Source organism: Amphiura filiformis, chromosome 2 (assembly GCF_039555335.1).
Source record: "Amphiura filiformis chromosome 2, Afil_fr2py, whole genome shotgun sequence".
Classification (NCBI taxonomy): domain Eukaryota; kingdom Metazoa; phylum Echinodermata; class Ophiuroidea; order Amphilepidida; family Amphiuridae; genus Amphiura; species Amphiura filiformis.
Window position 1 is genome coordinate 50,055,242 of NC_092629.1, and position 14,398 is coordinate 50,069,639.

Consider the following 14,398-nt stretch of genomic DNA (forward strand, 5'->3'; position numbering starts at 1 on the left):
TGAATTTTTAAAATTCCCTTTCTTACACGATTAAATTGTACTTTATTAAACCAATATACCCTGCAAAAATCAAGACTCTAGGTGCTGTAGTTTTGTCAAAACCCGAGATTTTGAATAAAACGCCGGAACCGGCGCTTTATTATTACGATGGAATTATTAGTCGAACGCATACACGATGTTCATAACACAGCGTACACGGCGTGCGGTACGGTGATATACACAACAAAGGGTCGTACCACAACATGACCGAAGGAGTGATACGTATTGGCGACATGTGCGCTGGTATTAAATTCCAATTTTCTTTGATTTGCCGTATTTGTTCGGCTCAAAAATAAAAGGGGATATATCCGACAGTAAAAGCTAACATTTTATGGCAAAGAAATGCCAATCTATTTTGTTTAAAAATGTTATAATATTGCTTTAAGTAAGATTATCAAACTACATTCCTTCAGCAAAGTTTACGAACATGTCGGAAGATAAATGATTCATGTTCACTATTTGGAAAAATCGTTGCCCTATCCTCAAAGAAATAGGGAAATATCTATGGTCTGATGGTGCCGTATATGCCGTATTCCATGAAGCCGAAGGCTGAATGTAATTTACATTCAGCCTTCGGCTTCATGGAATACGGCACCAGACCGTAGATATTTTACCGTATTTCGTGAACAAACAGGGGGTAACTAACTAGCATTAGACGGTCTATGCTATAGTATCCAGTATTATATTTTGATATTAAGTTTATATCAATTTGTACACATTCGTGACAATTTATATGTACTCAAGGCACGACCCCAATTCCCGCAAATAAAACACTTGACACATACATTTTACGCTGTGTTGTTATTTTTTTTCTTTATTACTCTTTAAGCTCAAAAATGTCATAGAAGTAGTATGTAACATAGCGATGTGTATACTTAAAAACCTCGCGTCTCGGGTTTGATTGACAGGAACGTACGTCAGACGAGAACTAGTAGAGAGTTTGCGATTTCCAAACGTAGCATTGAACGTATGTGGAATCTATTCAAAATCCTGTCACAGGAGAGCGATTTTGAGTAGATTCCACGTACGTTCGATACGTACGTTTGGAAATCGCAATCTCTTATCTCTAGTTTCTTGATCTCTGACACCGATTACATGATTTACGTAACGTCTACATGGTGCAGTGTAAGCAGAATACATTCAAACACGTTCGCGAATAGTGTAGACACAGCCCTGTTACATCGCTACTTCTTTGGCGAATTACATTATACACATGTCAATTTACAGGCAATCACAGACTATACATTTGTAAACATGATCATTTCAACGTGCTACTCCACATGAAATATTTATGAAGTTACATGAGCTGATCCTGATTTTCAAAACTCAAAAATGCATTCACAATATAAATTCTTAAAGCTAAAATATGTGATTTGCTCCACAGCGACGACCTCACGTGAAAGACCATGCCTGAAGTGCTTTTTACAATAGAAGTAAAATATTACTTTTTATATTAAATCCGGAGATTCCGAAGTTCACTGATCGAGTGATGGCTAACTCGTCTCGTGCATGTGAGCTCATGTGTGTCATTGAATCAGTGACATATGAACTGCGTGCTGTGCTATATATACGTCCCATCTGCGTGAAGCTCCGCTCAATAATAATAATAATACGATCAGCGGGCTAATACGATAAGCGGACTCAATACACGCATTGTAGGCGCTTTATTTGCTTGGCTACAAATTAAAAGGGTTCAATGGGCTATTCCAGAAAATAGATGCACACCCCCTATAGAGGAGTTCGGATTTCCAGACTTTTTGTCCAGTCGTGATGTTTGGAAAGCCAGATTTTTAATGTGTCCAAAGGCGAAAACATCCAGCAGAAATATACCTTAGTTCAAAATCAGAAATCCTCAATTTGAGAGCTCATTTTGAAAATATCCATGATTTTTTCTTCATTTAATTGGATTTCCAGGCTTTTTCTAGGGACATTGGTAACTGGAATTCCAGTCGTTTTCAGAAAAAAAAGCAGACTTGGAAATCTAGACATTTCTTTGATTGAAAAGTTACTCCGCTATAGGGGGTGTGCACTTATTTTCTGGAATAGCCCAATGTGTTCAGAAAAAACTAACATTTTTAAGAGGACTCTATTCTTTCGTTGCAACTCACAAATTATTACTTTAAATTGGCATGATTTTAAATTTCTGAAAATGTTTGCATTGTTTTCAATTTATAGTTGGTCCACTGCAGATTCTGATTTGACTACGATCTATAAAATGAATATATAACTTATACATGTTATACGAATTATTGATAAAACTACCAAACATAATTATGTATATCAGTGAAATTTTCTTCCTGGCAAAAAATAATTTCTCTGATTTGAATGAAATTATTATTATTAATATTATTTGTATGTCATAGCTGGAATATTATTTTTTCACAAATAGAGTTGTAATTGGCATGCTTTATACATCAATTTATACACAATCATGACAATTTAAACACAACCATGACGATTTACACGCAATCATGACACTTTGTACACATTCAGTTCAACTCTTCAATATCAGATGCAATATCATGACGTCACTGGGTCCGCATTAAGCAATTTTATTTGTGTAGCAAATATGCTCACCAAATTTGAGAGCGAATGGTACAAAATTGCTACACATTCCAAAATTGTGTAGCAAATGATGAAAATTGTGTAGCATTTTGCTACTGCTACACACTTATTGCAGACACTGCTTTTTGCCCTTGAACATGGATGAAGAAAACCAATCAATATAAAGTCTACATCTACAAGGCTTTATCCATTTTCAAGGGCCAATAGTAAATGTGAGGCGTTTCCTGAATGTATTTTGGCCCATGAACATGGATGAAGCAACCTCCTCAATAATTATAAAGTCTACACCTAGGCCTACAAGGCTTTATCCAAGTTCAAGGGCCAAAAGTATGAGGTTTTTCCTGCCCAGTAACGATGGGTCAATGCAATTGACCGGGACAAAATTGATACCCGTCTCATATAATTGAAGACTGAATTAAAAAAAGACTAGTTTGCGTTTGACGTCAGGGCAAAGGCGCGACGTGATTTGTTGCTGATTTGCGCATTACGGGGCACTTTTGGTCTGATCGACATGACGTCGACGCGTCATACGCAATTTTTTTTATTCCGGCCTTCAATTATAGACTGCAACCACAAAATGCCATTACCACGATTACACGATTACTTTGATTATCTTGTGCAGGCTGTATCAAACCGATTGGTACCCATCATTTTCAGTGATATAAACATGACTACCACATCAAAAGGCAACATAGGATTAACATAATTTGTTGATTAATGTTATAAACAGGCTTTTTAATATAAACCATCAATACTGACGGGTACCAATCATTTTGATACAGCCTTTTTTAATATAAACCATCAATACTGACGGGTACCAATCATTTTGACACATCCTGTAGTCTCTCGAGGAAACTTGCTAGGCAATTGGAAATTACTGTTCAAATGGTCACACATTTCAGGCTATGCATGCCATCTATAGCGTACAAACAGATAATGCTGAGCGGTGTCCTAGAGTTTCATTCACAGCTAGCTTGAGTGGACGTGATAGTTACAAGTTTCTTACTTTTTCAGTAAGTGTATAGTTATAGCAAGGCTCTATCTATTAGCCCTTACGTAGCAAACAAGCATTTGGACGTGTTCAGAGCTTTCAATTTCTGAATGCACGATCCATATGCACTCTCTTGAAACATCCTTCACTAACGAATAACAGAAGGTCCATCTGAAACGTGTAGCATTGGCAACCATGATCGACAGGTCGGCTCATATATTCCCAAACCAATACCAGCATTTATTTCGAGAATTTGACTGGACTTTTGTGACTGCAACAATTCTAACCCAGTATGGCCCCAGAAAATGGGTCGATCTATTGCCTGTACCTGCACCAATGGATGTGGTATCAGATGTTCCTGTGTCAGGAAAGATGCAATGTGCTATATCGGCTGTAGATGCATCGGATCAAAAGTTTAGTCAAGCACCACTTTTCATTTTAGCACAGCTTAATTGCTTTAATGGATTCCTTGACCCCAAAACCTGGATATAGCCGCCAAAATCATAACTCTATATGTACGTTGGTCGAAAATACTTTTGAACGGCGGCCATTTTTCAGGGTTGTGCACATATAGACATGTCCCTGGACACGTTGATACCCAACAACTTTTTACAGCATCCCATGTCATTATTTGTGAGTTTCAGGTTTTTTTTATTTTTTCAGATTCTTTCGACATTTTCAGGATTTATTTGATTTTTCCCAAGCCCTTACAGTTTGTCCACTCTGAAGTACAAAGTGGCAACACTCGCGTATACTGCGCGTAAACAGTGCGCACTGCTGCGTCTATGCTGCGGGTATGCGTGCCTTCAAAGTCGGCATAATGTGTGCATCCGCGTCGGTACTTTGTACTTCAGAGTAGACTGACTGTAGTCGTGTTGGTAGCCATATTGGTGCACGCAATTTGAAGCTGTTTGAGCATTCCTATAGATATGGATGGAAGTTTGTTCCATTAATTTGATCCAAAGAATGAGAAAGATCTGTCTGCGAATGGCACACTATGGGTTCTGAGTTCAAGAAACTGAAGAGATGTACAAGGAGACAGTTTGTCTTGAGCTTTGTAGAACAAAAGGAGGGCTTTGAAAATGATGCGTGGTTGTATGGGAGCCAATGGGGCACAACGAGTTCAGGAGTGATTGAGTCATAATGTCTAATGTCTGAAAGTACACATAAATAAGCAAAGCAGTTATAATAACAACAAACATTTTAAACGGTGGGAAAAAATCCCAGAAAACGTATATCAAAAAACACGTCAAACATAATCTGCAGATGATGCAAGCATAAAAACTCGCTATAGCTAGTGAGACGCGGACCACAGAAAAGACAGCAAAAAGAAGAAAAAGGAAGAGCGATAACAAGACAAAATAATAATCAGATGGTCGGCATCTCACCCAATACAAAACATGATAAATAACTTGGCAAGGTTAAGTGGCATAAACAAACTACACAATTGGATTGTTAAAGAGATGAGTTTTCAAGCGTTTCTTGAAGATGGCAAGAGACGTGGCTTTCCTGGTGGACTGTGGCAAGCCGTTCCATTGCTTGGGTGCGGAAGGGTAGAAAGCCCGCTCACCATAGTAAGATGTTGCAATACGACGAGGCGGGTCCAGAAGGAATTGAATTGCAGTAAGCAGATCGGCAAGATATGGCGAAGCAAGACCGTGAAGGGATTTGTAAGTAAGCATAAGAATCTCATGGCAATACGGTCTTTTATTGGAAGCCAATGCAGCTCATTTCGTCGCAGAGAGTTGACATCCACGCCATATCCTTTGACTCCTAAAACAAGTCTTACGGCAAGTCTGCACCCGCTGAAGCTTTGAAATAGCAGAACTTGGAAGACCGTACAACAAGCCGTTATTTGAGTCTTGATGTTACAATCACGTGGACCAAGTGACCTCTCTGCCGTCGAGCGGTCGATATACATGTACTTGCGAATGCTACCTATCTTTGATATTGTAAAAGAGGCAGACTGGCAGACCTTTGTAACATGTGATGAAAGAGTCATAAATTGGTCCATGATGACGCCGAGGTTACGAGCCTCTTAAGACAGTTCGACTTCTGACATGCCAACACTGATTGAAGATATTGGATTCGGCTCGTGCTTAAAACGCGAAGAGAAATGTATGACCTCCGTCTTCGTATCATTCAGAAGCAGTTTATTTGCGGCAGTCCACTCTTTTACACCGCGAATGCAATCCTCGAGGCGCTGAAGTGCACTATCGCGATTTTTTTGAGTTCAGGACCAGCAATGACCAGATACAATCGAGTATCGTCAGCATATATCATGCTTTCTACGCCATATGACTCGATGAGATCTTCATGAGGAGCGGAGTAGATGGTGAACAAGAATGGACCGGCAACAGATCCCTGAGGAACGGAGCAGTTCATAATATGCGTCCTAGATATGCTCCCGTCAATAACAACGGCTTGCTGATGTTCACACAGATAACTGTTGCACCACTTCAGCACGTCGTCACACACACCACAACGATCTCTCAGCCGCTGAAGTAAAACTTGATGATCAACTGTATCAAAGGCGGCTGAGAGATCAAGCAGAACAGGTAGAACATCAGAACGTTGGTCAAAATGTCATTTTTGACTCTGACGAGGGCAGTTTCAGTGCTGAAATGTTTCCTATATGCAGGTTTTTTTACCATACAGTCCGTTTTCGGATATAAAATCTTGGAGCTGATGTTGATGATATGGTAATTGGCAGTCTTGATAACACAAGTTTGCAATATTCACCTTGATGAATATGTTGGAGCAATATCTGTGGTTGGAGTCACTGCATTATTTGTTTGATTTCTCCCCTATGTCGTGTGTAAGTTCATGCTTTTTCATATAACCTAACTGACTGAATGATTTATCGCAGGTGGTACACTTGTAACGTTTTCCTGTATGTATAAGCTCATGGCGTTTCATATGACTCGCTTTAGTGAATGCTTTACCGCAGTAACTACATTTGTAGAATTTCCCTTCAGTGTGCGTACGTTCATGCGTTTTCAAGTAACTCTGATTACTGAATAACTTCCCGCAGAAACTACATTTGGAAGGTGTACCTGTATGTATAAGTTCATGCTGCTTCATGTGACTCGCTTTGGTGAATGCTTTACCGCAGTAACTACATTTATGGGGCTTTCCTTCTATGTGCGTACGTACATGCATTTTCATGTAGCTCTGATTAATGAATGATTTATCGCAGAAACTACAATCGTAACGTTTCCCTGTGTGTACACGTTCATTCCGCTTCTTGTCAGCTATGTATGCGTGGGGATTCTCCCCGGTGTGCGTACGTTCGTGTATTTTCATGTAATCCGGCTGACTGAACGATTTATCGCAAAACCGGCAATTATAACGTTTACCCGTGTGTATCAGTTCATGCCTTTTCCTGTGACTCTGTTTGAGGAATGATTTCTCACAGTAATTACATTTGTGCGATTTCGCTCCTGAGTGCGTACGTTCATGAATTGCCATTTCAACCTGATCACTGAAGGATTTAGTGCAGCAGCTACATTTGTGACGTTCACCAGTGTGTATAAGTTCATGCCGCTTCCTGTCAGCCAACTTGATGAAGGATTTCTCGCAGTAGTTACACTTGTGAGGCTTCCCTTCTATGTGCGTACGTTCATGTATTTTCATATAATCCATTTGACTGAAGGATTTCTCGCAGAAACTACACTTATACCGTTGTTTACTCCTCATGTGTATTCGTATTTCATGCCGCTTTCTGTAAGACATCATGGCGAATGATTTTTTGCAAAATTTACACTTGTAAGGGTTTTCTCCTGAGTGTGTATTAAGTTTGTGCACTTTACGCAAACTTTCGTGCCTGAATGATTTATCGCAGTACCTACACTTGTAACGTTTATGCTTGTGTTTCTTGTTACGTTTACCCTTGTGTGTCTTCTTACGTTTACCGGTGTGTGACGGTTCATGACGTTTCTTGCAAGCCAACTGAGTCAATTTGTTGCAGTTGGGTTTGTACCAGTATGTTCTTATGGCCAGTTCATGAGATCGCTTGTGAGATAGGTAGCGGGAGATAGTTTCAAACCATTGAAGGCAATACTTGCAACGTGGAGCTAGCAAAGTATTCAGAAGCCGCCTTGGTCTGGCCATTGTGTTGACCTGAAACAGAATTAACATGTTATATATTACTTTAATTATTGGGATAATGTTATGTGTTATTAAGTGGGGCATATTTGCACAAATTTTGATCAGTTGTCCTCCTTCATAGTGCAGTTATGCTGCACAGCAAACATGATTCGACCTTTGCAGTACTTAAACCTGGTTAAACTGGTTAAAACTCCAGCAAAATCAATCGATAAAGTCTAGTCCATCCTCCACATTGAATGGTGGACTGCATTTATGCCCAAATATGTCACTTGCCAATTCAATAATCACCCACTTGAAATCCTCTGACTCTCTCCACTGACCAAAGTTATGGAATGATTTGGGAGTTGTTTTTGCTGTTATCTGTCATTTACATATCAGGGAGGTACGACCATTTGCAGATGCCCCACCTACTCAGTTTTTAACCTACATGTAATGTATACATTATTCTTGATTGACAGCAAGTACAAAAAATATCCGTCAAGTGGTTTAGGTTTAATGCCTTTCGGAAGAGAGCGGTCCACAAAATGAGTGATAGTCACTAAAAGTTGCATTCGTTTTACACAGGGAATATTGCAAGCAATGCCGTGCCCTTCCTTCCTACAACACAAAAGTACGAATATTTACAAACATCTAAATTATAGCTAAAAATTTAGGACATGTTACAAAACTATATTTTCTAGAATTTCAGAGAGTACAAAAAATATTGGCCGGTTAGTTTTCACACAGTGACGTTAGGCCGTGTAAAATTAATATTTTGGTTCTCGTCCCCTCCCTCCTCAATTTCTGGGATTTGTCAGATTTTTTTTTTTTTTTAGATTTTTCCAATTTTTTTAGACTTTGGAATGATTTATGAAATCTTCATACATATAAATAAGTTTATTAGAGAACAAGCATCACTTCCAAGTCTTTTTGTGGTACTCTAGGGGTTTATCCTCAGAATCTCACATTTGAAAAAAAGAAAGAAAAAAGGCCTCATCGTTTCCTCGAGCACTGTTGAGAAGACCGAAAACTACTGACAATGCTAATTTTACATTGAAAAAACAAAAAAAAACAAAAAAAACACCTCCCTCCCTCATCAATTCATGAAAATCCTCTGGACGAGAACCAAAACATTAATTTTATACGGCCTTAACTAGGCAATGCCCTATACCTCTATCATACGTTGTTTGTAGAGGTCACACGTCAATGGTGAGAGCACTGTGTATTGTGTATAGGAAAATGGACTGCAGTATGTTTCACTTAAAATTGGTACACGTCTAAAACTATAAATCTCACACCAACAAAACTTTACATTTTTGGAAAGCATATGTTCCAAGGAATTCCACTTTGAAAAATCAAGTTGTTATACAGGGTGCGTAAGAAAATATAGGGTGGTATTATGAAAAAAAGCAATGATTTTACTAGTAAATTGTTATGAAATACTTCAAAGGAAATCTTTAATTTGTCACAGGCCATACTATGAGCTTTAAAAACATACATGTAGGCCTATAGTTTTGCTAAATATGATTGACCGAAGTGTTGATACAGGGTGTAAAAGAAATAAGTAATAAAAATATTTTCTTTAGCGTGCGTGTGCGTAACCTATAGGCCTATTTATTTTAACTGCATTTGGATTTTTGGTGGTACATGTATAACGTTTTTTCAAAAATGTAGGCTATACTTCCTACTTTAGGGTGTATAATTCACTAAATATAACAATTTAATTAGCTTAAATAAGCGTTGTGACTGAAATCTTGGCACTTGTGTGTAGTGAATCTAGGGAAAAGTTGTGGTTCTTGTGACTTGCGGTTCTCAGTGAGTATAATAAGTGCAATTTCTGTATAAGAGATGAAATTATCTCATTAGCTTCCCCTGGTAGACCTGTCAACAACTTGTGAAATAGGCCCATGTTGACCACAACCCCCCCCCCCCCCCCACCCAATTCGTGCGCTTTAAACTGATGACAGAATTTCTTGCCCTCCCCCCGGGCCCTCCCCCAATTTTACCCTCCCACATAATTATTTTACAGCCCCTTCAAGAATCATAATCATGTAACATTTACGTAGTACTAGACTTGCTTGCCAGTCCTATATACGCCGTACCTATGTATATTAAGGACTGGCTTATGCCATTTTGGATGTCAATGGGAAATACACACTTAACGATTTGCGCCGGTTAGAAACTTGAAAAAAAATCTTTAAAATTTTATCAATGTATATAAAAGTGGTACCAACCTTATTGTGCTTGCTAATTTAAGACTCGGTTGAAACACAATTAAGGATCGAATGCATTTTAGTGTCCAAAAAGGCAAAATTATCGTCAAAGTTCTGCCGAAATCGGCACCCTTGTGAAGGGTTCAGAATTCGAATCGGGAACGAAAATATCTGATCTTTGCGATCAAAAACACAAAATTACAACTTTAAACATACTATTGGCAAAAGACATTATTACCAAACAATATAGAATAGAAAATTTGACATCATTTTCTCAAAATATTGAAGAAATTTGCTCACTAGACATCAAAAAAGTACGCAATCCAATTCCCGTTCAAACGCGTGAGAAACTGAAAGTGCATAATCCCGACTACGTAGTACAGTTCTTCTGAAGACATATTATGCGCCTAAATGGACTCCTCACGGCAATAGTCTTAGGCCTACCTGCAAATTTTACCTTAATTTAATAATATATTAATTAAATTCAAATAGTCTGAAATAATTATTCCACTCACTGCAGCCCGATTTTATGCATGGGCTTCGGCCACGTACATACATGCATGCATGTAGTACAAACAAAATACAAACCGATTCACAGATAGTAAGGTCACCACTGCACGAACACTGTACATTACGTGCAAGCATGGAGATATATACATATATATATATATATCCATGGTGCAAGGTTACATTTTCACCGGTGAAACCACATTTACATTTACCTAGCTTTACTGGAGGAAAAGACTGCTGCTCACAGCTGCTAGCTGGCAATATTCACAAATAAAGTGAGTAGTAGTACGAGACCCAGGAATAAACACAAAGAGTACGATATACAATTGAATCTGATTTTGTAGTTTGCTGTCAATGCTGTGCACAATACACTTGCTGACCCTTGGCTGACCCTACAGGATAGAACTTTACACCGCCACGTAGCGCAGTTTATGAATATTAATGAGATGATGTATTCAACTTCGTAGTGGATATCAGCCTGTATTAGTGCATGCATGTAACAGCATGTTGTTAGGTCTACTTGCTAACTTGCATACTTACCGGCCTTGGGGGGGGCACTTCAATATGAAATGGATGGAGGTGTAGGGCTGGCACTTTCGCACTAAAGGGCATTCGGTGAGAGCAAAATGTAAAAAATATGGGGTCATTGGGTGAGAGCATGAGTTTTTGGCATTCGGTGAGAGCAAAATATGGGGTCATTGGGTGAGAACATGACCTTTTTTTAAAATGGAATCTTTGGGTGAGAGCCGAAAAAGCGCCACAGAAACCTCGAAAATTGAGTATCTAGTTTTAAATGGCTTCAAATTTCCTTAAGTAACAAAATCCATGATAAATGAAAGTTGCTGTTCAAATTGGACTTCTAAGGGTCTTTGGGTGACAGATCAAATGGAAAAATAGGGGGTCTTCGGGTGACAGAGCATGTGTTCTTAAAAAATATGGGGTCTATGGGTGACAGCGATGCTGAAAAAGGGGGTCTTAACAGCCCTAGGGGAAGGTGGGGCATAACGGAACACTTAACTTTGAGGATGCTCTGTGACGTCACCATAAGTAATATGGCTGTGTGATGGCTGTAAAAATTATATCTACCAAAAAACGTTGACAACGTAAAGAAATCAGCAAGTTTAAAAAAAACCACCTCGGCTCACTTTTTGAAACTTGGTCCCATTTGTAAAAGGTACTGATTTAAACTTCATCACATTTATATAAATCTAAAACATTTCCAGAAGTGTTATGTATCTTTAATGTGCAGATGCGATATTAATTTGTAAGCTTTCTGGAACGACCTGAAAGGTTATTATCTTGTTCTTGCATGGTAAGCCAATATCCTATTGTGTTTTGTTTTATAATAATCATGATTAATGATTGAATTAAACGAATAACAAGTAGGCTTGTAATCTTGTTGAAAACGCTGTATTCTGTTGAAATAAGATAAAAACACTGATTTGCTGTTGGTGTTCAAAATGGGACCAAGTTTCAAAAAGTGAGCCGAGGTGGGTTTTTTTAAACTTGCTGATTTCTTTACGTTGTCAACGTTTTTTTGGTAGATTTCTTTTCTTTTTATGAATGTAGCCAAGCAGCTTCAAGCTTGGAAAGTCATCAGGTTACAAAGTGCTCCATAAAACGAATAAAACGAAAAATAGATGTTTGAAGTTGCTATTCTTGATTCATGACAATAAATAATTGAACAAAACTTTATCAGTCGTTTATTTTTAAAACTTGCTCGTCACGCGTGACTCTAATGTTAAGAGGCGTAAACAATGATCAATATACATTTTAATATACTTTAATTATTTAAGGCAACGTAAATATGTAAAGAAAATGTAAATATGAACAACACACACCCAATGTTGACAATGCCAGAGAGACACAGAGAGTAAGTCCGATTTAGGCCTACTTCAAGTCGGAACTGGTAAATGCGCATAAGCGTCTAAATGTCCCGACTAGGTAAGATAATCGTGTTTTAATGTTTGTGGTTCTTTGTAGCCCTGCGGGGCAATCTACTTGGCTATCCGAATTTCGCGGTTTGTGGTTCTTTGTAGCCCTTCCGGGCAATGGATAGGCCTATTGGTTTTCATCAAGCCTTGCCATCTATCGGGAGCTAATTTATAGTTTAAGCTTGTTCGATATCCATATTTCGTGGTTTGTGGTTCTTTGTAGCCCTGTGGGGCAATCTAGTTGCAGATCCAAATTTCGCGGTTTGTGGTTCGTTATAGCCCTGCGGGCAATCTAGTTGGATATCAATATTGAGCGGCAGTTGTTGTTGATCTTTCGCGGTTTGTGGTCTTAATTTGTTAGATATCCATATTTCGCGGTTTGTGGTTCTTTATAATCGATAGGCCTGCAGGCAATCTAGTTGGATATCCAAATTTCGCGGTTTGTGGTTCTTTGTAGCACTGCGGGGCTATCTAGTTGGATATCCCTATTAAGCGGTGGTTATCGGCGATCTTTCGTGGTTTGTGGTTTTAATTTCCCTCATCAAGCCCTGCCCTCTATCGGGAGCTAATTTATAGTTTAAGCTTGTTGGATATCCATATTTCGTGGTTTATGGTTCTTTGAAGCCCTGTGGGGCAATTGTTGCATATCCAAATTTCGCGGTTTGGGGTTCTTTATATAGATAGGCAATCTGCGGGCAATCTTCTTGGATATCCAAATTTTGCGGTTTGTGGTTCTTTGGAGTCCTGCGGGGCAATCTAGTTGGATATCCATATTAAGCGGCGGTTGTCGGCGATCTTTCGCGGTTTGTGATTTTAATTTCCCTTATCAAGCCCTGCCCTCTATCGGGAGCTAATTTATAGTTTAAGCTTGTTGGATATCCATATTTCGTGGTGTGTAATTCTTTGTAGCCCTGCGGGGGCAATCTAGCTGGATATCCAAATTTCGCGGTTTGTTGTTCTTTATAGCCCTGCGAGGCAATCTAGTTGGATATCAATATTGAGTGGCAGTTGTTGTTGATCTTTCGCGGTTTGTGGTCTTAATTTGTTGGGTATCCATATTTCGCGGTTTTGTGGTTATTTTTAATCGATAGGCCTGCGGGCAATCTAGTTGGATATCCACATTTCGCGGTTTGTGGTTCTTTGTAGCCCTGCGGGGCAATCTAGTTGGATATCCCTATTAAGCGGCGGTTATTGGCGATCTTTCGTGGTTTGTGGTTTTAATTTCCCTCATCAAACCATGCCCTCTATCGGGAGCTAATTTATAGTTTAAGCTTGTTGGATATCCATATTTCGTGGTTTGTGTTTCTTTGAAGCCCTGTGGGGCAATAGTTGCATATCCAAATTTCGCGGTTTGTGGTTCTTTATAGCCCTGCGGGGCAATCTAGTTGGATATTAATATTGAGCGGCAGTTGTTGGCGATCTTTCGCGGTTTGAAGTCTTAATTTGTTAGATATCCATATTTCGCGGTTTGTTGTTCTTTATAATCGATAGGCCAGCGGGCAATCTGGTTGGATATCCAAATTTCGCGGTTTGTGGTTCTCAATATCAATATTCAGCGGCAGTTGTTGGCGATCTTTCGCGGTTTGTGATTTTAATTTGTGACAATTTATAATATTTATTCCAAATATAATTTCAATCTGAGCTGTGAACAGAGACACTGATAAATGTGTTTTAAATGACGAAGATGTCCTGATAGTCAGGCATGTTGAAAGTATCTGGATGGTGAAAGTAGGCCCTAGGCCTAGGCCTAAATGTGAATAAAAAATCAAACATGTTTGTTTGATGAAAAAAATATAATATCACAATAGCAATGGATGTTCGAAATGGTGTTATTCTTGATTTATGACAATAAATTGGTTAATAAAACATTAAAAAAAAGTGGTGGGAAGTTTCGAACTTGAGCAAAAAATCATTAATGGATTAGAAGTCCATGGCCTTAACCGCTTCGCCACAGGAACGAACCGATATAACGAGTTGTGAAAGTGGAGTATTTATTAATATGAATGCATGCTGTGGTCCGGAAAGAATAAAAGAATTGCCAACTTGATTTGTTGGCG

At 38.8% G+C, this 14,398-nt stretch overlaps 1 protein-coding gene across 1 annotated transcript; it reads right to left on the reverse strand.

Annotated features, from left to right (window-relative positions):
• Window positions 1–838: 838 nt before the first annotated feature.
• On the reverse strand, window positions 839–10,775 carry LOC140146324 (uncharacterized). The gene is made up of 2 exons (XM_072168125.1): window positions 10,620–10,775; window positions 839–7,717 (listed from the first exon to the last, which is right to left on the reverse strand). Exon 2 carries the CDS (start codon window positions 7,706–7,708, stop codon window positions 6,383–6,385), a length of 1,326 nt encoding a protein of 441 aa, XP_072024226.1. The 5' UTR covers window positions 7,709–7,717; window positions 10,620–10,775; the 3' UTR covers window positions 839–6,382.
• Window positions 10,776–14,398: the final 3,623 nt, after the last annotated feature.